This window comes from Lacerta agilis, chromosome 1 (assembly GCF_009819535.1).
Source record: "Lacerta agilis isolate rLacAgi1 chromosome 1, rLacAgi1.pri, whole genome shotgun sequence".
Classification (NCBI taxonomy): Eukaryota; Metazoa; Chordata; class Lepidosauria; order Squamata; family Lacertidae; genus Lacerta; species Lacerta agilis.
Window position 1 is genome coordinate 88428868 of NC_046312.1, and position 21142 is coordinate 88450009.

The following is a 21142-nucleotide window of genomic DNA, read 5'->3' on the forward strand; positions in this document are numbered from 1 at the left end:
TGAATGCAACCTACTGTATTCAACCAGGGTTACTCCTGGGTTGACATCTATAGGATTGCCCAGTTAAATTCAGAACTCTGGTGGATTTCACAAAGAGACCCCTGTGCTTTATAATTTAATAGCCAGCAACCCACTAGTATTTAACGCTCTATTCCTTATAAACGTTGATTGGGTTAATGGCTTCTTTCCAACAACCTCATTTAGGGAGCTCCAGCTGGCCTCCTAGCCCTGTTTCCTGGTATGTAAATGTGGGTTTAGGGCTGATCCTCACCAATCTGCCTAAAGGCAGACAGGCACCTTGTTAGGCTTTTGTTCATGGGGGGGGGGGGTTCCCATGGCAGTAGTATTCTACTTTATGGTTCTTGGAATCCAGCACAGCCTTATTATTTTCATTTTTTAAAGAAAAAAAGCCAAGCCAGAGAGAATGATTGAATAAGAATGGTATGCATAGGGGTTAAAAGTAATTATAAACAGGTTTGCAAAACTCCAGTTACTTAGTTGCCATGGATGCCTTTACAATTCGGCCCAGCAACCAGACTGCGCTAGTTGGAAAGGAACAGCTCCAACTCCACAGATCGAAGTGGCCAAGTGGCCATATATGGGGTAAGGTGGCCCTGCCAATAAACGGCTGTCAAGGTTTTGGGTTAATAGTAGCGGTGGCAGATTGGCAGCCAGTAGAGATCTCTGAGCAGAGGTGTCATGTGCTGATAGGGTCTCACTCTAACATGCTGCAGAGGAAAATTGGGACACGTGTGGCATGCGCCTTTTGCTAAGAGAATCATAGACTTACAGAACCATAAAGCTGGAAGGTCTCTCAAGGGTCAACCCCCTGCAAAGCCAGAATTTCCAAGTTGCCCTGGTGGGACAGGTTTCCTCGAGACTGAGAGTGCACATTCTCTCCTTAAAGCCAGCTGCCAGTGAGGAAAGCAGCCAATCATGAGGCAGAGAGGAGGCATGGAGGGAGCTGGAGCCTGCCTTCTCCTCTAACTTTGGACAGAGGTCGTGTCTCTTTAGGCACCGCCGCCACTGCCACTCAGGACTGTGGGCACCCACTTGGCCACTCGCCTCCCAGGCAGGACAGGGTGCACATCCCAGCCGAGCACAATTTGCACCACTGCTGCACACTCCTCTCTGCTCGTCCTTGATGCGCCCCACCACCATGCTGAGGTGGTTGGCACACTGCGCTCTCAAGGGTGCAAGGGGGCCCAGGTGCCCAGCAGCATGCTGAGGAGTTTGGCAGTATCTGCCAACACCCAAAATTCAGGGTGAGTACCAGTATGTGACTGCAACTTCTGAATCAAGTGCAAGGGAAGTCTCACATAAAGTGCATTGCCCATGTTCCGAAATATACCAGCAAGAGGATTGAAGAGGAATCTTTCTCTACTCCGATTTCCATCTCTCCCTCTCTCTGAGCTGGCTGCTCAGAAATCTGGCCGGCTCTTGCATTCTGTAAAACTGTAATACGTATAAAGTCTTTTATTTATATAAGTACTCTTTATATAGAATTTAAATAGGATGGTTTTCAGTAACTGGCAAATGGCTAAGCTGTTAGGATTGCAGCCAAATGTCTCTTTTTAAAACGAGTCATATTTTACTTTAAATTAGCAAAAATGAATGTATTTTCTTTGCACTCTAGACTAAGCATGCCTTTTAAAAAAAAAAAAAACTTGCTGAATGCTTTATGTATAGAACAAATAATATCTATTTGGCTAGCATTGGGACTTACGTCATGCTACATGCTGACAGCCTACTGTAAACATTATACTGCGTATAAGTAAGCCTTCTGTCCACTGCTAAATGGTAAAAATCATATGCCATACATTGCAGAAATCTCAGATCATAAAAAGAGCCCTAGATTTGGCCAGTTTTCCACTACTCTTTCAAGCACACACAGTCTTAAGCACACAGATTCAGGAATGAACACAAAAGACTCGTTCTCCTCCAACATGTCAAAAGATCTCTTTTCTTTCAGTTTCCGTGTTCATGGCATCCAATTGGTGTATTTCCACGGGTGGAATACATCTATCTGTGAAATGAGGAACAAAGCAATATCCCCTCTCCCTTACAGTTCGTCACGCTCCCCGAATCTTCTCAGAAGGATTGGAAGATCCTCCAGAGCAGATGGGGGGGGGGGGAGGCAAGGGGTTGCAGGGGAGAGGAGGGATCACTGAAAATTGCACACCAATTGGACATCACCCTGTGGTTTATTGTCATGGTCAAACAGGGACACTGAGAGAAAATAAATCTTTTGACGTATTGGCTCACACACTCCCCCCCTCTCTGGTGCACCCGAGCATTTCATATTGCAACCAAAGCAGGCTATCTAGCCTTATATAAGCAACACCATATCTATCTATCTATCTTATCTATATCTATCTGTCTGTCTGTCTGTCTATATCTATCTATCTATCTATCAACTAACTAACAAACTACCCACCCATAGAACTCACAATTCACCTGTGTGGATGGTACCAGATTGTAGTATCTTAACAAAGTCCATCTGTATGAGTCGGTTTCTCTTTCTAGAAACAATTCTATAACTTAATTTCCCTACCAAAACACCAGTGTTTACTCAGTACGAAATCTGTTCTTTGTCAGCTTGAAACAGTGATTTCTTTATTTCTGCTCCGCAAAGGGAATGGCATTCTAGGCCTGGCACTGAAGCAAGTCTGGTTCAGCCTACAACAATGTTGTAATGGAAGCAGGGTGATCTTGGGGTCAAGCAGAATGGGATTTTGTACAGATATGTGTCTGCATAAGAAACAGAGGCATGTGCTGAGAGAATGAGAGATGAGGCCTGGCGGAAGCCTCTGCTTAGACAATGGAAAGCTGTTACCTTTACAATGGAAAACTGTGATTGGCTGGTAAGTAGGTTGCTTTCCTCCTATTGATTGCTAAAATCCAGCCACAGATAAGCATTTAAAAAAAGTTCTGTTGATTTCAATGAGAGAGTTAAGCACATAATTAATAAGTATGCCTCTCTGGGCGTGCATTAATTTCTGCACAATCGTTTTAGGCAGTCTTGGCACTTACAGAAACATTTCAACATTATACAGGGACATGATAAGAGAGCCCAGTCACTGCTGCCTATTCTTTTCTTCTAATGATGTGCAACTACAGTGGTCACTTACGTATTTGACAGGCCCAGAGTTGTTCCTCCTAGGTTGAACAAGTGTTTCATGATACATGATGTATGCTTAGACTAACTGCCCCCTTTCCTCCTCCAACTTTCTCAAAACATTCTTTTGTAACATTCTCATCATCATTTTGCCAAAAGTCTATAAGTCCAAATGGTATTTTACTGCCATTAGCTCATCTAGCTCAGTATTGTCTGCATTCACTGGCATTCACCTAGAGATGATGGGGATTGAACTTGGGATATACTGCATGCAAAGGAGATGTTCTACCACTGAGCTTTGGCCCTTCCAAATTGAGGGAGGTCCTGAATTCGCAAGGACCCCTTGGTGGGGACCACATGCTCTCTGTACATTGGAGGGGTGGGGTGGACAGAGTCCATCACTACCATTTTCAGAGGCGGGCACACATACAGTAATCTAAACGAGATTACCAGAGCACGGATACAGATACAACTTGAGTTCCCCTGCATAAGTAAAAGGTTGTCATTCATTCCTTCGGAGAAGAAATAAAGTGCTTCTCTTGGGGACACTGTCATAATATGGACACTGGCGGAGGAAGAAGAGTGCGAAGGGAGCGCACCGACCCCGGCAGTGCGATCCCAGTGGGGTGCCATTGCGGCTGCCCCCCCCCCGCCTGCACTGGGCGCCACACCTCCAAGATGCGCACCAGCCCCACCCCCGCCTGCTCTCCGCCACTGAATATGGTGACACCTGTCTTCCTGTCCTCCTTTGGGGTGGCCCAGTCCCAGAAGCGCCAGCTTCTCCACAATCTTGCTGGGTTAAGAGTACAGCCTTAATCATTCTCATGATGTGACAGAATGTTGGGAACTGGCTTTAAAATGTACTTATAACTTTTATGGATTAAAAAAGAAAAACCTTCTGCTAAGAAGAACTTGTGAGTCGTCAGCTCAACTCTCATTGTTGCAGAAAGGTTTGTTCCAAAAAAAGTTAGGGCTTGCTGGACTTAAAATAGAAAGAGCATGTAAGTAAGATAATTAGATTTTTTTTTAAAGGATATTAGGACCTGAAGCAGAATGTTTACTTCCTTTGATGTAGCATGGAAACATATGCCTGTAAAAGTGGGTTGTGAGGCATGTTAAACAGCAACAAAAATCACCATTATTAAGTTTGAATCAAAGTTCTGTCTTTACCACATTAATTTAATTTGGTTTCGGAGGTCCCCATCTCAATTCTAATTTCTGCCTTTGATGTTTGCCTAGGAGGGGCAGGGGCTACATATTTGAGGTTCACCTTCTTTATTCCAATGATTTAGCCATATACTATTGGGTATAGCGTCATTTCTGTGCACTGCTCTGGTTCACCAGAAGCAGCTTAGTCATGCTGGCCACATGACCCGGAAGCTGTATGCCAGCTCCCTCAGCCAGTAAAGCAAGTTGAGCGCCGCAACCCCAGAGTCATCCGCGACTGGACCTAATGGTCAGGGGTCCCTTTACCCTTTACTTTTATTGGCTATAGCAATTAGGCCTGTCACTGCCTGTTGAATTTCATGTGCTAAGTTTGTTGAGGGACAAAGCACAATCCTATACATGTCGACCCAGAAGTAAGTCCCATTGTGCTCCATGGGGCTTCCTCACTGGTAAGTGCCTATAGGATTACAGGAAATTTGCTATCTTGAAAGAGTTTACAAGTATAGGTACACATAAGACCACAATCAGCATGTTGGAACACAAGTTTCCCAGGCCAAAATAAAGCCATGCACTCATCACACTAACTTAACTTCGTGTGATGTGGAAAAAAATGCCTCTTAGGTATGGTCTGCCCAAACAGCAGAATGAAGTGGGAATGAGATTGTAGCAATCTGAGCTAGGAGAATGGATTTTCCCATTTTGGATTGCAGGTGGTGGACAATATTTTAAAATATTATTTCATGTAAAAACAACAATTCCCTGCAAACAAAAAAGTAGCACAGCAGCGAATGAGTGGGGCTACCTTTCCCTATTTTGTAAATCTTTCTTTCAGGGTTTTGATGGAGGACCATTCAGAACTGGTGGTCTCCCACTTCTCATCTAAAAAAAGGTACATCCTACTATAAACCATCTCAGGATTGTTATCACCATAATGCTTAGGTGCACAAGTAGACCAAGGTGGAATTCACTCTGTAAACAGCAGAAGGACAAAATCAAGATTCACATTAAAAGTCTCGTGCCTGTTAAAAACTTAATCCTGCCAAACTAAAAAGGCTTACAATGATTTTTGTGTTGAGCTCTGGTACAGTGAAGGGCGTTCCATATTTTGGGAGCAAACACCAGAACACTTTTTTACATGTTCTCAAAGAGTTTCCTTGATTTAAAAAATAGCATCATTTGTAAAGAGAAAGGCACAAGGCAAGCTGAGGAGGTATGTCTCAGGATTTGCAGTGGGGTCTCCTTCCAGGAACTGTGCTTCCATCTATTGCTCTTGGTGTTGCTGCATTTAATTTTCTGACCCAGGAGGCAGTTTTGACCTGCTCTACTTCAACATATTTGACATTGACTAAAACATGGGTTGTATCCAGCAAAATCATCCTGTTCGCTCAAGGACTTATACTTGCACAGCAGAACTTCCTCTGCTCCCTGCATGCATCCCCCCAAATCTGTTCTGAAAGTTCTCTCAATCCTTCAGAACAGCGTGGGGTGGGCAGGGACAGGAGAGGGAGGGAAGTGATGTCACACAAGTGAAAGTCTTTGCGCAAGCCCATACATTTACTCTGGTTTTCATTGTGCCCCATCCAAGAATCCACAGCTGTTGAGAAAATTAAGCTTGGCCTTAGCCCACAAGGATGCAGGGAATTGATTGCACTCCTGGAAACAACTGACATTCCTGAGGTCCTGCTGGTTATATGTGTCAGGTGTCAAGTCCTAATATATCTTACTGGCAGGAGTACATTGTTCTTACACCCCACCACATCCCAACTGCTGAGATCCCTCTCTTCCCTGAGTCTGTGGAGGAATGTACGGTACATCAGACCTTAAGACAGCAGGCTGGCTTTCAACATTGACAGGTAGCTCAGAATATGGCACCAGCAGGGGAAACTATTGACAGCTGGTGAAATAATCTGAGATATCTTCAAGGCTGGAAATTATGCTCCAAGCAAGATTGCTCCTTTCTCCTTGTGATCCTTCTCCCACTCTTCAGTTCCCAGGTACCTCATCTCTCCCCATCATAGATGCTCCAAGGAGAGACTAAAATAAGCACTGATGGTTGAGCAGGGGTGGAGGGAATTGGTAAAATTTGGCAAAAATATCCACAACTGGTGCTGACCCTCACTTCCTAGTGAAAATGTAAAATCTAATTATTAGGTTGTGTCTAGTGGTGGCATTGCACTTTCACTCAAACACTCCAATCCCCCTGTACCCCTGAAAAGCTGTTTCTGAAGGTAGGAACTTGGAAAATGCATGAGATATGGCACAGAGGGCTGTAGTAAGTAGATGGGGCAAAGGGGTTGGTGGAAATTAGGATTCTGGTTTGTACAAGCAGAAGCATTTATTCTAGCACAAAATTGCCTTTCGGCGGAACTGAGTGCATTTTATTCGAACAGGCAGTTTTCTGGAAAAGACTGTTATTGGGATCCAAGCCAATATTTGCAAGTTTGAATCACTGGTCATCGGAGACCATCTGATCTAGTATCACAGCAGTAGCCGTATAAAATTAAAACAAGGTTCTGATTTCCTAAGTGATTGTTCAATTTGTTCCACCATAAAACAATTTCTTTCTGTCATTACAAATACATAATTCATGCTTAATAAGAATTTTATGCCAGTAAGATTGTCATGGCTCCCCTGCCAAGAATCATGGGAATTGTAGTTTGTGAGGTACAAAGTATTATCTGTTAGAAATCTTCATAGAACTACAGTTCTCAGCTTTATGCCTGGGGCATGAATGACCAGTTGAATTCTATAGTACAGGTATATCCTTCATTAGATTTAGTTGTACCATATGAGCTTATCCAGACTTCCTTTTCAGGAAAAGAAAAGACTTAAGAAGTAAACACCCAAAGAGTAGGTGCTTTAAATTTTCTCCAGTTGTTCTGTAGTTTGTTCTTCACTGGCATCCTTCCCTTAAGAAGACCCCAGGTGTTGTAGGTGGGAGATGAAGAGGCAGCCAGTAAATGATCCATAAATACTTAGGCTTGGGAGCAATTTGGTTCAACAGTGGAAATGGTTCAGGCAGTAATTATATATTAAACTTACTGCAGCTATTAAAATGGGTCTGCTTATGACAGCAGAGACAGAGATTAACTCCATGCTACACCTCTCCTTTTCACATGAAACTATAAGCAATAATTATATGAAAGTGGTTTTCAGTTGTATTGGTTTGTGCTGTTCACGCACCTCCTGCTCATTTTTTTATTTTTTACTTTTGGAATGGCTTTGCGGGAAGGGCTTTAACCCAGTGGTAGAGCATCTGTTTTACAAGCAGAAGGTTCCAGGTTCAATCTGGTGTTTCCAGGTAAGGCTGGAAAAGACCCGTCTGAAACCCTGAAGAGCTGACTCCAGTCAGTTTAGACAATACAGTGGTAATAGTAATAATAATAATAATAATAATAATAATAATAATAATAATAATAATAATAATAACTTATTATTTGTACCCCGCCCATCTGGTACCTCTGGTTATGAACTTAATTCGTTCCAGAGGTCCATTCTTAACCTGAAACCGTTCTTAACCTGAGGTACCACTTTAGCTAATGGGGCCTCCCCACCACCGCACGATTTCTGTTCTCATCCTGAGGTAAAGTTCTTAACCCGAGGTACTACTTCTGGGTTAAAAGAGTTTGTAACCCAAAGTGTTTGTAACCCGAGGTGTTTGTAACCCGAGGTACCACTGTACTGAGTTAGATGGTCTGACTTGATATAAGGCAGCTTCCTATGTTCAGTTACCACCAGTGTAGATTTTTTTTTATTACATCCTTCGTGGTGCTCTCCCTTCTGAGGACAGAGTATTCACAGGCCTTTTTGTAAATAAATTAGCTGGTGGGGTCATCTTGATTTTTCAGATGTTGTTGCATTCTCCATCTATGCTGCATGTTGAGGTGTTGAGCAGGTGCTTCCAATTTCTGTGTAAACAATGACCTTCCAAAGTGAGGACAAAATATTTAGGTGATGACACACACACACACATGACTTTCCCTAATGTAGCACACATTCTAGCTAAAACCTTGATGCCGTCGTCTTGCATTACCATTTTTAGCTAATGCAAAAAAAGTTTCAGTGAAGGACTCCACTTCCCCTGCATGAGCTTTGGGCAAAAATGAAAAGCAAGCCCTGGGTATTGTTAATAGGCTTTAGATGTTGGCCTCCTAGTTTGATCGGAATGGACTCAAAAGAGTCATAAACCAAGTAATACATAGTTCCAAGCCGGCATCAAAGGCATTCACAATCCTGTTGGGAGAAACTGAGTATTGATGAAAGGGGAAGCTTATTGTGTATGTAAGAGAATTTCTTTCGAGGCTTATGCATGAAGGCAGGCTCCGTGGGTCAGGGTAGTCTGGGACTGCTTTTAATTTACATCCCTCCCCCTCCTACTCCCACCTCCCCAAATGTAGTCACACACACTTGAATTTAGCTTCCTCAGCATTAAAATGTCAGATGTTTTCTTAATGACATCACTCCTTTTATTTTTAATCCTGTTTCATTTTTTCCAGATGGGGCTAGAGATTATTTGTAACGATCTCGAGCCAAATCTGAAACACAGGCTTTGATTCGCTTTTCTCTTCCCCTGCCAGCCCTTTCTACCAATATGAAATAAATTGGTACATTTTGCACAGTTGCCTCATTATCTCCAACCTTTCCTGAGACAGGAAGCTTGCACCCTCACAGAGCTTTGCACACACAGATCACTTGTGGTGGGTGATGTCATCACAACCGAAATCCCCGAGATGCTAACAAGCTGTGTGCCACACCATGACATGCCGTAGGCAGGCAGGCCCCAAGTAGGGGAGCCTTGTTATATTTCCCATGTAACAAAAATTACATTGTCTTGCAGGTAGAGGTTGGGAATCGTTATATAATGATAATGCCTGTCCCGCCCCGCCCCCCAAAAAATGTTATTTTAGAATTGGGGCTCCATTTGTCCCATTAGACCTGGCAGAACTCTGTAGAAACATATAAGCAGCCTGCTGGATCAGGCCAAAGGCCCATCAAGTCCAGCATCCTACTTGCCACAGTGGCTAACCAGAGACCTAATCAAAGGCAGTGTGGTGTAGTGGTTAGAGTGTTGGACTAGGACCCAATAGACCAGGGTTCAAATCCCCACTGGGTGACCTTGGGTGACCTTTGGGCCTGTCACTCACTCTCAGCTTAACTTTCCTCAGCATGTTTTTGTAAAGATAAATGGGGGGAGTGTTATGCCACCTTGAGCAACTTGCAGGAAAAGTGGGATATAAATGTAATAAAAGATACCTTCTGGGAACCCACAACAATGCTTGAAAGCAGTAACTGTTTTCTCTAGTGGGCACTAGGACATCACCAGGTGTACTGTCATCCCCAAGTTGTCTGAAGGAGAAGTAGTTTAAACAGGAGGTTGCTCAAGCATGGAGCACAGCAGCCCTGCTGCCCCTGCCCAGGAATGGCTGTAGCCAGTGCTTTTTTCTATTTAAAAAAATGTTTATGGGTACTCTCATTTCCCTACTCATATTGAAATACTGCCCTTCAGTGAGGACAAACTTATATTCACAAAATGTTTAGAGGTATGCATACCCCTGCATACCCCAGAAAAAAGCACTGGATGTAGCTAATATGCAGAACTATGTGCATGCACACGAAAGCTCATACCAAGAACAAACTTAGTTGGTCTCTAAGGTGCTACTGGAAGGAATTTTTTATTTTGTTTTGTTTTGACTATGGCATACCAACACTGCTACCTACCTGTAACTGTATGTGCAGGTAGTCACTTAACTAATTAATCAGCTCTAAAGCATGTAAAAACATTTAATCAATTTATAGACCTTGGCCTGTACTGTGTAGAAATAAGACACTCTGCCTCAACAGATGATCCTGTGGCCATGGAAAAAGGCGGCGTTGGCTAGATTTGAGAATGGTTAAGCTGGCTCTATGTTCTGTCTTAACTAATATTTGTTTTGGTATTTCAAAGTATGTTAATATACCCAAAATATGCTAAAGAGGGGCTTCTTTCTAACTCCTTTGCAGACCTCCTACTCTGAGCGGTAGCCCTGTCATCTCCGACATCTCTCTCATCCGCCTTTCTCCACACCCTGCGGGGCCTGCAGAGTCACCTTTCAACCACCCTCACGCGTACATGAACCCCCATATGGAGCACTACCTCCGCTCCATGCATGGCAGCCCGACCCTCTCTATGATCTCAGCAGCTCGAGGCCTCAGCCCAGCTGACGGTAAGTGGGAACACAGGCTGAAACCTGTTCCTGTGTATCGAGGCACCTCAAGGATAGTCTCCATGATGGGAGCTGCCAATAGGCAAGGACAGTTGTGGATTGAGTAAACTCTCCATTTGAAGCATTTGAAAAGGACGTGTCTTATGTTATTAGGTTGCTTCCACTTATGAAGGAGGAGAGGTAAAACACCCATGCTGTGTGCTAGGTTGGAGGAGAAGAGATTGGAAGGAAAGATTGATTTAAATATATATATATATGATGCTTGGGGACACTGCTTGCCTTAATATTCCTGAGCGTTCTTGGTCCCCATCATCTATTTATGTCAATGGTAAATAGGAAAAGACACTATTAGTTAGTCATACCAAAAACCAAGTTCAGTAGGTAGCAGCCACCTGCCCAATACCTACATGCAAATGCTCAGGTGACAGCGGTATGGCCCATAGTCTGTAATAATTGTCCACTTGAATTATACATTTGATGAAGCCCAGCATCCAGGCTGTGCGGAATCAGAACTAGAATCCAGCCTGGCAGACTTAACCAATCTGGTAACGCCTGGCTTTTCTGTTGCTGCTGATTTAGGTTTGCTGGTCCCAGAGGCCTCTCCCCCTAGCAAGTGTTAAGATTCCAAGTCTCTGCTCTAAGCAAACTACAGATGCATTTTATTGCTCTTGTAGTCTTTCTCCCTCTTGCTACTCCCGAGCCTCCTTCCTGCCGGCAAAAGAAAAATTCTTATGACTTGGCGTTAGAAAGGGGCCTTTGTGTTGGCTTTCGGTTTTCTTTCTTTCTCCCTCCCCCTCTCCTTCAAGCCACAATAAATAAGTTAATGGAGAGCGGACGGAGAAGCAGGTTTGAAAATTCACAAATGGGCAAAAGTGAGGATAATTGGTTCTGGCAAGCCAAATGGTTTTCTACTGCCAGGCACTAAACACACAACCCCCCCCCCCACTCTGCGTATTAGACCCCTGCTTTAATTTTCTTATGCTGCTTCTCGTTAACTGGGCCGTGTTTGTCTTTTTCTTTCATAATAGCCTGGGATGTTAATTCTGACAGCGTTACTGCGCTCGGATCCCTCACCACCTCCCCTCCTTTCCTCCATTTCTCTCTCTCTCTCTTTCTTGCTCTCGCTGGTGAACTCTGTGTTCATACAGAGGGATTATTAGAAGGGGGTTGGAAATGAGAGATTGTTTATAAATTTGCGGAAATGGAGGAATGTGGAGGGCCCCAGCCTGGTGTCTTTTGTCCACAGAGAGCACACACGTCCTAAGCATACGTCAGAGTTGTAACTGCAAGCTTTTGGCAGGGAGAGGGGAGATTCTAGTGTCACGGCAGCGGTTTTACTCTCCGGAAATATTTTATTCTTGTTGCTTCTTTCTCCCTCTCCCTCCTCTTCCCCCTTCGCTCTTTCTCCCGTGCAGTAGCTCACGAGCATCTGAAAGAACGAGGTCTCTTTGGCCTGCCCCCTCCTCCTCCAGGAGCCAACCCTGCGGACTACTATCACCAGATGACGCTCATGGCCAGCCATCCAAATCCTTACGGGGACCTCCTTATGCAGAGTGCGGGAGCAGCCAGTGCAACGCACCTTCATGATTACCTCAGCCCTGTAGATGGTGAGTAAGGAAGAAGAAGCCTTCCCGAGGGCTCACCCAGACTTCCCCTTGCCCTGCCACTTTCTCCTGAGGAAATTTGGTCTTCACCCCTGAATCGGGCTTTCTTCTGGTTGATGTTTGCTCTGATCTATTGCTAAAGAGTGGGCTTTCCAAAGGAAATCAACGGGGCAAGGACAAAACCACTTGAAAGCATGGGGAAAGCATAAAACCATTCGGACCCATGCTTTCCAGGCTCGGGACAAGCGCAAGTCTGGGCAAGCCCTTGGTTGTGTACACCCTGAGGGCATTTTAGTCCCAAGTACTGTTCCTAGAGCAGATGGCAGCCATCATGCTCCTGATGACTATAGGGAGCACACTTAGCATCAGTAATTAGCAGTTGATTTCACGATAGTGTCCTCGTTGTAAAAGAGTGTGTGTGTTTATATTTTTGTACAGGGTGATGGATTATCCAGCCAGGCCTCTCTAGTTTTTGTGCTTGACTGTAGGTCCTTTTTTGTGACAGACACAGATGGTGAAACCAGGGCAGCAAAGGGCCCCACCCTCATTTTTTTGAGATTATCTATCAAAAGCATACAGCAGACATTGCAAACACTCCAGTGCTGTTGCTAACAAAGCACCCTTCATTAGACTCGTCAGGTACTGTGAGGCTTCAGAGTATGAGTTGTAAGAACTTGGTACTGCTAATGAGGGAAGGCCCCCATCAGGCTTTACAATATGCAAACCAACACAGGACAACCTCCTCTCACAGAGAGAGGGGGTGGAAATAGTTGTAGTCCAACATTTTGCCTATTTAGGCTGCATGCTTTGAAGCAGCGATGGCCCTTCAGAACAGTTAAGAGGGTGAAGAATTAATTCGCCGGTTTTGTCATAAGTGTTTTCTCCAGTTATTGGGGAAGTCAGTGGGGTTTTGTTTGCCTGCTTGCTTCTTTGAGCACAATATAGCCTAAGTTGAAGCACTTGTAATCTGGGTCCTGTTGATTTCAGCACATGCTTTACGCTTCCAATGAAAGAAATGGGACTTAAACGTACTTAACCTTGGCTGGATTGGGCACTTGGTATCCCTGCTTTCTTAAAGAAGCAGAAGAGGTGGTTCTGACTGAAAAAACGAGACAACAGAAAGAAAGAAATGTCTGGGGCGGGAACCTCTGAAACTTGAGTAGCTTGTATCCTGAGTTGCTAAGTGATTACCATATTTGGCCTTGGGTGGAGGAAAGCTTACCACAGATTAGCCGGTCAAACTGGGTAAAAATACCACAGCAGTCATTGCATTGCCATAGCTGTGTGGTGCATTTGATGGAGTCCTTTAGGGAAAAGTCTTTGTTGAACAAGATGTTTTCTGTGGATTTCGGTACATAGGGGCGAATTGTATCAGAGTGACTGTATTGTGGCATGTGTTTTGGTAGGCACTCCATCAGTTCCATGAAGTGAACTGGAAAGATGGTGACTATATATGCACATATATAGGTTCAGTGCTCATTGTGTTTAATAGAGGAGAAAAACACAACACTTTGTTTTCGATGTTCCAGATTGTTGAATAGCCAACCTTATGTTTTCTTCCTGCATCTGTGTGCACGCCACCACTTCATTTCACATTGCACATCTGTTGAAGCCAGATCTTGTCTACTGACGCTCATGCCCACAATAAACTAGTCAGCCTTTAACATGACTCTTCTCAGGAGGCAGCTCTGGAGTAAAATTTCCAGTTCCTCGCAGCTGCATTTATGTTAATGTCACACAGAAGGACAGAAGTTTGGCAACCTCCGGAGAATGAGATCAGCTTTTAAGACTGCTCCTCTGAGGAAGCTCTTCTGTAACCTTTCATGGACTACTAGCAGCTACAATAGGCTGCCAGGTTCACTGCCTTTCTATTCTCCCTTTTCTCAATTCTTCAGTTCCACGCCATACATTTGAAGCACTCTTCAACCATCCTCAAGAATCCTGGGAACTGTAGTTTGCAAAGGGAGGGCACTGGAAATAGCGGCACCTTTAACAAATTGCAGCTCCCACTCAATCCAGCTCCCATGTCAGTCATCCAGAAGGGCAGCAGTTGGGTCGCTGTCATACAAGACTGGCATAAAACATTTTCATATCTGAAGCAAAGAAGCAAACAAAAGTATATGCATGTCTCTTTCCCAGTGGACTAAAGTTTATTTGCAAAGGACCTAGAAGAGAGTACCTGAAAAAGAAAGAGTGATTCAAAGGAGGAAAAAAGTCCTTCCATGAAAAAACACATTATTTCATTTTGACCCTGCCTTCCCTTCAAGTTGCTCAAGGTGGCACACTTGGTTCTCTCATGTCAGTGTTGTGCTCACTGTCACCCCGTGGTCTAGGTCAGGCTGTGTGGGGATGAACCGAAGTTTGAATGATCCAAAGTCACCCCGTGAGCATCATGCCTGAGTGGAGACTTGTACCATGGACTTCCCTGTACAGACGACTCTCAATTTATGCAGGGGTCATGTTCCGGGGAATAGCAAAAGCCAAAATTGTACATAGTCAAAACACACTGAGTTTAGTGGCAGGTGTGACTGCCAAAGCCTTTCTTCCCAGACAACTACCCTGATTCCACCCCCTTTTATTTATTTATTTGCCAAGCGCATAAAGCTGAATGCAACTTAAATGTCTGCAAGTTGTGAGTTGCCTGTTGTAAGGTCCTTGGATGGTTGCTCATGAGAAACCAGGCAAAACTCCAGCCGTTTCTTCAGTAGTTTTATTGTGCATACTATGTACAGTGCAGAGCTCAAAAGTTCATGTCTGTATCAACCGTCTGCAGAATCCGGGAGTGGCCCCTTCCGGTTCTGACCCCAACATAAGAGTTTTGGTATACGAAATCTCCGCCTCCCCTCTTTTCGTTTCACCCTTCTGCGTACTTGGGGCGACGGAAATAGCATGTCTCCCTCCTCACCCGCTGAGCGAGAGGAGTGCAGGCAGGGTCTCTCCAACATCCCCAGAGCCTCGGCTCTCCAGCTCCTGAGCTGCCTGCACCTCCCCACTGGAGACCTCGCTGCTCCCTCCGCTGGACGAGGAGGTGCTACTGGTCAGGTGGGGCTGAGGCTCGGCTCTCTGTAGCATCCCAAAAGCCCTTTCACCACCCTGTGCTGAGCCGGGGACAGTTCCCTGACACCTGTACTAGGTTCACTAACCAGTACACCACTCTGACTTAAAAAGAGTACCCTTTATGGGGGGGCGGGTTTGGTGGAAAGGTATATTTAGAGATCTATGGGATGCTTTAAGTGGCAAGTCCTGTTTCTCACAGCTGCCAAAACACACACACCCTTGGATTGGTATCTGGAATCAGATTGACACACCTCAAGGGTCAAATTGCCTCTATTCACCACAAGTTGCAGGACCTTACCCTGTGTCATCATATGTGGGGAGAGAGAGGGAGCAGTCTGTGGTCTGTGGAAAGAGTCTCCTGTGCAAGTTTTATCTCAGTTTGGCATGTGCAAAACCCCTTGGGAGATTTCACTAGTCTTACCAAAAATCTTTTGCCTTTTCTTGAAATTCCTCAGATGTTTCATCTGAGGAAGAACCAAGAATTTTGCTTCAGATTTTATTTGAAGCTAAACCTTCAGGGATGTGCAGAAGTCCCTTTAGAAACTTCACAAGCCTCAACAAAATTCCGCAGCTGAAGTTTCGCTTTCAGTAAAAAGTTCACTTTTATCTTTCCTGCTTTATCTTGTACTTGCTGGGGACAACACAAGCCCTCTAAGGGGACCATAGTCCCAAGATGCAAATAAAAAACACACATTATGGCCATCATTGTTCATGCATGTGTTTTAAAAATATGACTTGGTTCTTATCGAATTCAATGGATTTTTCCTATGCTCATTTGAAAACAAGATTTACAAACTGAAGAGATAGCCCCTCACACACCCTGTCTGCAAGAGCTCTTCCCTCAGATCTTTTGACTAAACTTGTGCTGAATCCCAGGTTCCACAACAATCCCATTTAGTTATGCTGGTTTAGGGACTCCTAGACAACCGCTTTTGTGGATTGTGGAACAGAAAGCAGCTTTCCTGTCTCCCAGCAAGGATCTTAAATATCTTGAAATGCAAAGCAAAAGGGGCCCTCTGTGCCGTAAGAAATAAGGCATATAGGACATCACCTGGTGCCAGCACAAATGCTTGGCATTTGCAGCAGTGTAAACAAGACATGAGGAGATGCCACAGTACAGAAAAATGCTAATAAGGAAACAGTCCAGTGAGGTTGATGGCAGCTATTTGCTGCTTAGTGATAAGGGGGCTGCCTTGTGCCCAACAAAACTCCTTTTGACGATATATATTTGCCACTTTTGCATATGAGTGGATGTCAGAAAGATATGCTTCTGGTTCTGCATCCTATGTATATTTTTAAATGAAGGTGGGGTGTGGGGTGGAGAGGAAAACAGAATATGTTCTATGGTTATTCTAGATTCCTTTTCCAATTCAATCACCAGGAAAGCCAGGGCAGGGCTGAATAACAGCAGGTGGCTGACATGCTTACCTTGAAAAATTCCATGGTTCATTTCATTTCCTCACTATGGAAAGTAAAGTGTTTTAGGAGCAGGACGGTCAGAAATTGGAGATGGGAGCATAAGGGGAAGGGGGTGTTGGGTGGAAGAAAAGGCATAAGTCAGTCTGAATCAGCAGAAGGTGTAATATAAGTAGGGTGGTTGCTTAAACCTACTTAATTTTTTGTTTATATTATTAAGGAAAGGGGGGGATTAAGTACCAAACACCGCCAGTTTGGAACAAGGTTGCTTTCTTTTTGTATATCTGAAATCAAAACAAAAGCAAGCTATTCACAGAGTACTGAAGCCTTACTTAGCATGGATTCGAATGGGAAAGTGATGTGTGGAAACCCCATTAGAGGAATACCTCCAAGATGTATGTTAAGCTGATTGCAACTTCAGGTGTTCTGTTGCTGGACATGGTCAGGAAATAGACTTCCTGCTCCTCTGCACAGTGTCATTTTGCGAACACACATTCCCACACATCCCTCGCCACTACCGTTCCCTGCACTCCACATCTTTCTCTGAGGAGCCTGAACATTTCTCTGGAGAGGGAAATGCAAAGGCTGCGTTCCTGCCTTGATGTTGTTGCAGAGGGACAGGAAGCACGAGGAAGCAGGCACTTTATTCACATTTTGAGCCTTTCCCAAAGGGGGACCACCTTTAAGTTCTCAGAACTATGTTCAAATTTTATGTGAAGGAAAACAAAGCAACCTTCCTATTAGCTTCCCTTCTTCTTTCTTTCTTTCTTTCCTTCCTTCCTTCCTTCAGGAAAACCGGCACCAAGAAAGAAAAAGTAATCTGTAGAATTATCTGAGGGCAGCCTTGTGATTTCAGCACACACATGAACTCATCATAACAGAGAGACCCATGTGGAGATGCTGCATTGAAAACAGAAACAGGAAACCCCCCATCCCTGCAGAAATATCAGAAGGATTTAAATTAGAGCAGGCAGTAATAAAATGCATATTACTATATTTGTACTGGAAGAGTCCCAGGCCAACCTGCAGAATTTGACAGCTTCCAGCAGAGTTTTACACCAGGGGAAAAATTACTTGTGTGTGTAGCAAAGGGGAGTGTTAGATGGCTGCACCAGGCTGCTGTTGGACATCAAGACTTCTTCCTTCATCAAATTAATGGGGACCAATGGCAGAGCTGACACTGCGGGCATAAATCACAGGAAAGAGCAACGAGGAATGAGTACAAGGCTTTTCTTTCTATTTAGTAATTTATCAAGGGAAGTGGCACATTAATAAACAGATCTCCCTTGAGGTGTGGGAGTAACAGAGACAAATACGACTGTCAAACCCAGTCTGCTTCCTCCTCTTAGCAAGATAGGCGAGTGGACACAGAGAAAACTCTCTCTCTCTCTCTCTCTCTCTCTCTCTCTGTGTGTGTGTGTGTGTAGTTATAATCAAAATCAGGCCTCTTTGGTGCAAGACGTTTCACAGTGCCTCATTAGCTCATAGCCACTGTTACCCAAGGGCACATTCACACCAAAGCTTTGAAGGGGGGGCAGATATACATTGGAAGCTCTCCAACCTCTGCAGCACAAGCTTCCTGAGATGCTTGTACTGTACTGCTGTGGCCCACAGAACCAGGCCACAGATGGAAGTGATTGCTGGATTTGCTACAATGGTATTGGCAAACTACACTGATCAAATTTGTTAGCATGGGAAATCAGGGGGGGGAAAATGAATGCCTAGTTTTTAAAAGGAGATATCTGCTTTAGTATTGTTGGTTCAAGTGGAAAAATGGGTATAGATATTTGGAAGTTCCTTCCAAAGTTTCCCATTTGCCCTAGCATAGAAAAAGTCCACACGTTTGGTAAGTTACTTACCAACTTTTCTAAGGTCAGGCTCATGTGCTTTTCTGTGCATTAGTCAGAATGCACAGGCAGTGGTGAAAGTTCCTAAATTATTGGTATAGGAACACAATAACGGCTTGTGAGAGCCATGCTGCTAAACTGGAGCAACCAGCTTAGCTTCCTCACATGCTGAGTTTATCAGGGAGACTGGAGACTTGATTACTCATTTCCTGCCAAGGTAAGGAGAAGTGACCTTGCTAAGCCTGGCAGCTTCCTCTATGGTATTAACCTATTCATGCATTAATTAGACTTCAGCATGTAGATTATATGAGGCTGGCTATTCCACAAGCCCTTCCATGGCAGATTAGGTGAAGAAGAACTCTTCCATGTTGCCGTTTACCAACGATTCCCATGTAAATAGCACCCCCATTGATACAAGTAATAATCAAATCAAATGTTCTGACGCCCTGTGGGACATTTCTAATAAATCATGATTTGTTACTGCCTTAAATCAGCCAGAGTGTATAATTGTAAATCCAGTTTTTTTGAATTTGAATTATGTATATATACATAAGTGTATTATGTTCAAATGTTTAAAACATGTAGAATGCAGGATGTCTGAACAGTGGGTAACCTGTGAGCCTCCTTTGTGGACTGATTTCTGTGTAAGAGGGCCCCTTTTTTAATTGTAGAGGTGATGAAAGGGTTTGATCGACAGCTCTGCCAAATGAATGTCTCTATTTATTCTGTAAAAGTGGTATAATCTTTCTTCTTTAATAAGAAGTATTATATCTTCCTCTCCCCCCCCCTTCCCCACAACATGAAATTTCCCCTACTTGAAGGGAATCCCTTCCTGGGGATCAAAATGTAGTCCAGCAAAATGGATGACCAGTGTAGCTAGACTTGAATGTTTTATTTAACAAGCAAAGCAAACACCCCAACTATTAATTAAATACCAAACGCTTACTGCATGGAGTGAACAGAGAAAGACGGGCCAAAAACGAAGGGTTTTACACTACCTGCCTCCTATGACTTTGCTTATTTTGAAAACAGGAAAATTCTTTGAAGAGCGTAAAACAGCCCCTTTGAGAACGGTGGATTTGCACATACCTGCCAGAAAGCAGAGTCTTGCCTGCTGCACAAATAGCCCCTGACTGCTACCAGCCTTTATGCTTTTTTTAAATCTTGGGTTTGCCCCTAACAATCAGGCATCTGACCCTATGAAGCTGGTTTCCTTCAGCACCTGGGCTGCTTGGTTCCTCTAGCATACTCCTGTGCCACTTAGATTGCCAGTTTTAGCTTCACTAAGGAGGAAGAAGCAGTTGCTAGAGAGGAAGGCATGCCCTCTCCCTCATGCACACACAGACACAACCAAGTCCAGATTCAGTGTGTATGTTGACTATAGTCCATTGAGTTAAGTGGGTCTGTTCTGAGTATGACTTAACATTGTATATCACCCTTACAGAGTACCTCTGTGCCTATATACTCAGACATAACCCCCAACATGTTCCTTGTGTGTTTCCAATTACAGCCTAAATGTTTTTAATTTCCTTTGATTATGCTAAAATAACAACATAAAACAAACATTTCCAGCTGGATCCACAGCATTTCCCTTTATTTCCCTTTCATATAGTGTCAAGATTCTCCAGTCCACGAGTGACTCCAAGACTAAGTCGAAAGCGAGCGCTTTCTATATCTCCCTTGTCCGATGCCAGCATTGATCTTCAGACAATGATCCGGACCTCGCCAAATTCATTGGTGGCTTATATAAATAACTCCAGAAGTAGTTCTGCAGCAAGTGGCTCTTATGGGCATTTATCAGCCGGGGCAATAAGGTAAGGGAGGGAGAGCGGCTCATGCTGAAATCTTCAGTTCTGGGGGTGGGGGGGAGTGATAACCAGGAGTGGTAATGAAACATGTTTACAGGCATTGAAAGACGCTAGAGGTGTGGGTCCCTAGTTATACATAATGACCTTGAGTAACCCGTGACTCCCAAGATGCCTCAGCAGTATATGAACAGTTAGCTTTGGTTCACTCGTGAGTTCTGGACCTGCCAATGGGTAATTCATACTCTGCCAGTGCAGCACAGGCAACAATGAAAGGCCAGGCCTAGTGAGGTTGTCGGGTCTCGTAAGAAAATAAAATAAACTACAAAAGAGGGGCACTTGCTCTATATGGACGGGGAAATCAGCAAGAGGGGAATGTAATAATCTAGAGTTGAGTTGCCTATAGAGCTGCACCTTTGGAAGTTTCCCCCAATCTTTTAAAACTACAACCCCCTCTCCCAGCTTTATTGTGTTTTCAGAAGGCATACTTATGAAACAGCATCCCTTGAACACATCTCTAAGAGGAGAAAGAAACTAAGCAATATTGACCTTGTCCTGGTGGCTTTATTATCAGGCTACTTTGGCCTTAACCAGCTATTTGGAGCATCCCGAATGTTCTCACAGTATGCTGCTATATTTTCTCCTTCTGATGTTCTCTCTCTCTCCAGCCCAGCATTCGCCTTCCCTCACCCAATCAACCCAGTGACGTACCAGCAAATTCTGAATCAGCAGAGAAGCTTGAGCTCAGCATTTGGACATACGCCTCCCTTCATCCAGCCATCGCCAACGTTTCCCTCGCGGCAGCATGTGGCCGTCATCTCTGTCAATTCCACTCCAGCTCAGATCAGCAGCAACTGTGTCTCTGATTCCAACCAGGTAGGACACATGTCTGCTTCTGGCAGGATTTTAACTGGGCTGGTTGAAG

General features: G+C 44.2%; 1 protein-coding gene across 1 annotated transcript in view; it reads left to right on the top strand.

The window, feature by feature from the left end:
* The window catches only part of GLI2 (GLI family zinc finger 2), a 60214-nt gene that overhangs the window by 17815 nt on the left and 21257 nt on the right, over positions 1-21142 (top strand). Inside the window, exons 2-5 of the mRNA XM_033162174.1 lie at positions 10286-10488; positions 11904-12095; positions 20025-20226; positions 20886-21093. Of these exons, the coding sequence (XP_033018065.1) occupies positions 10286-10488; positions 11904-12095; positions 20025-20226; positions 20886-21093 (805 nt within the window). The remainder of the gene's footprint in view (positions 1-10285; positions 10489-11903; positions 12096-20024; positions 20227-20885; positions 21094-21142) is intronic.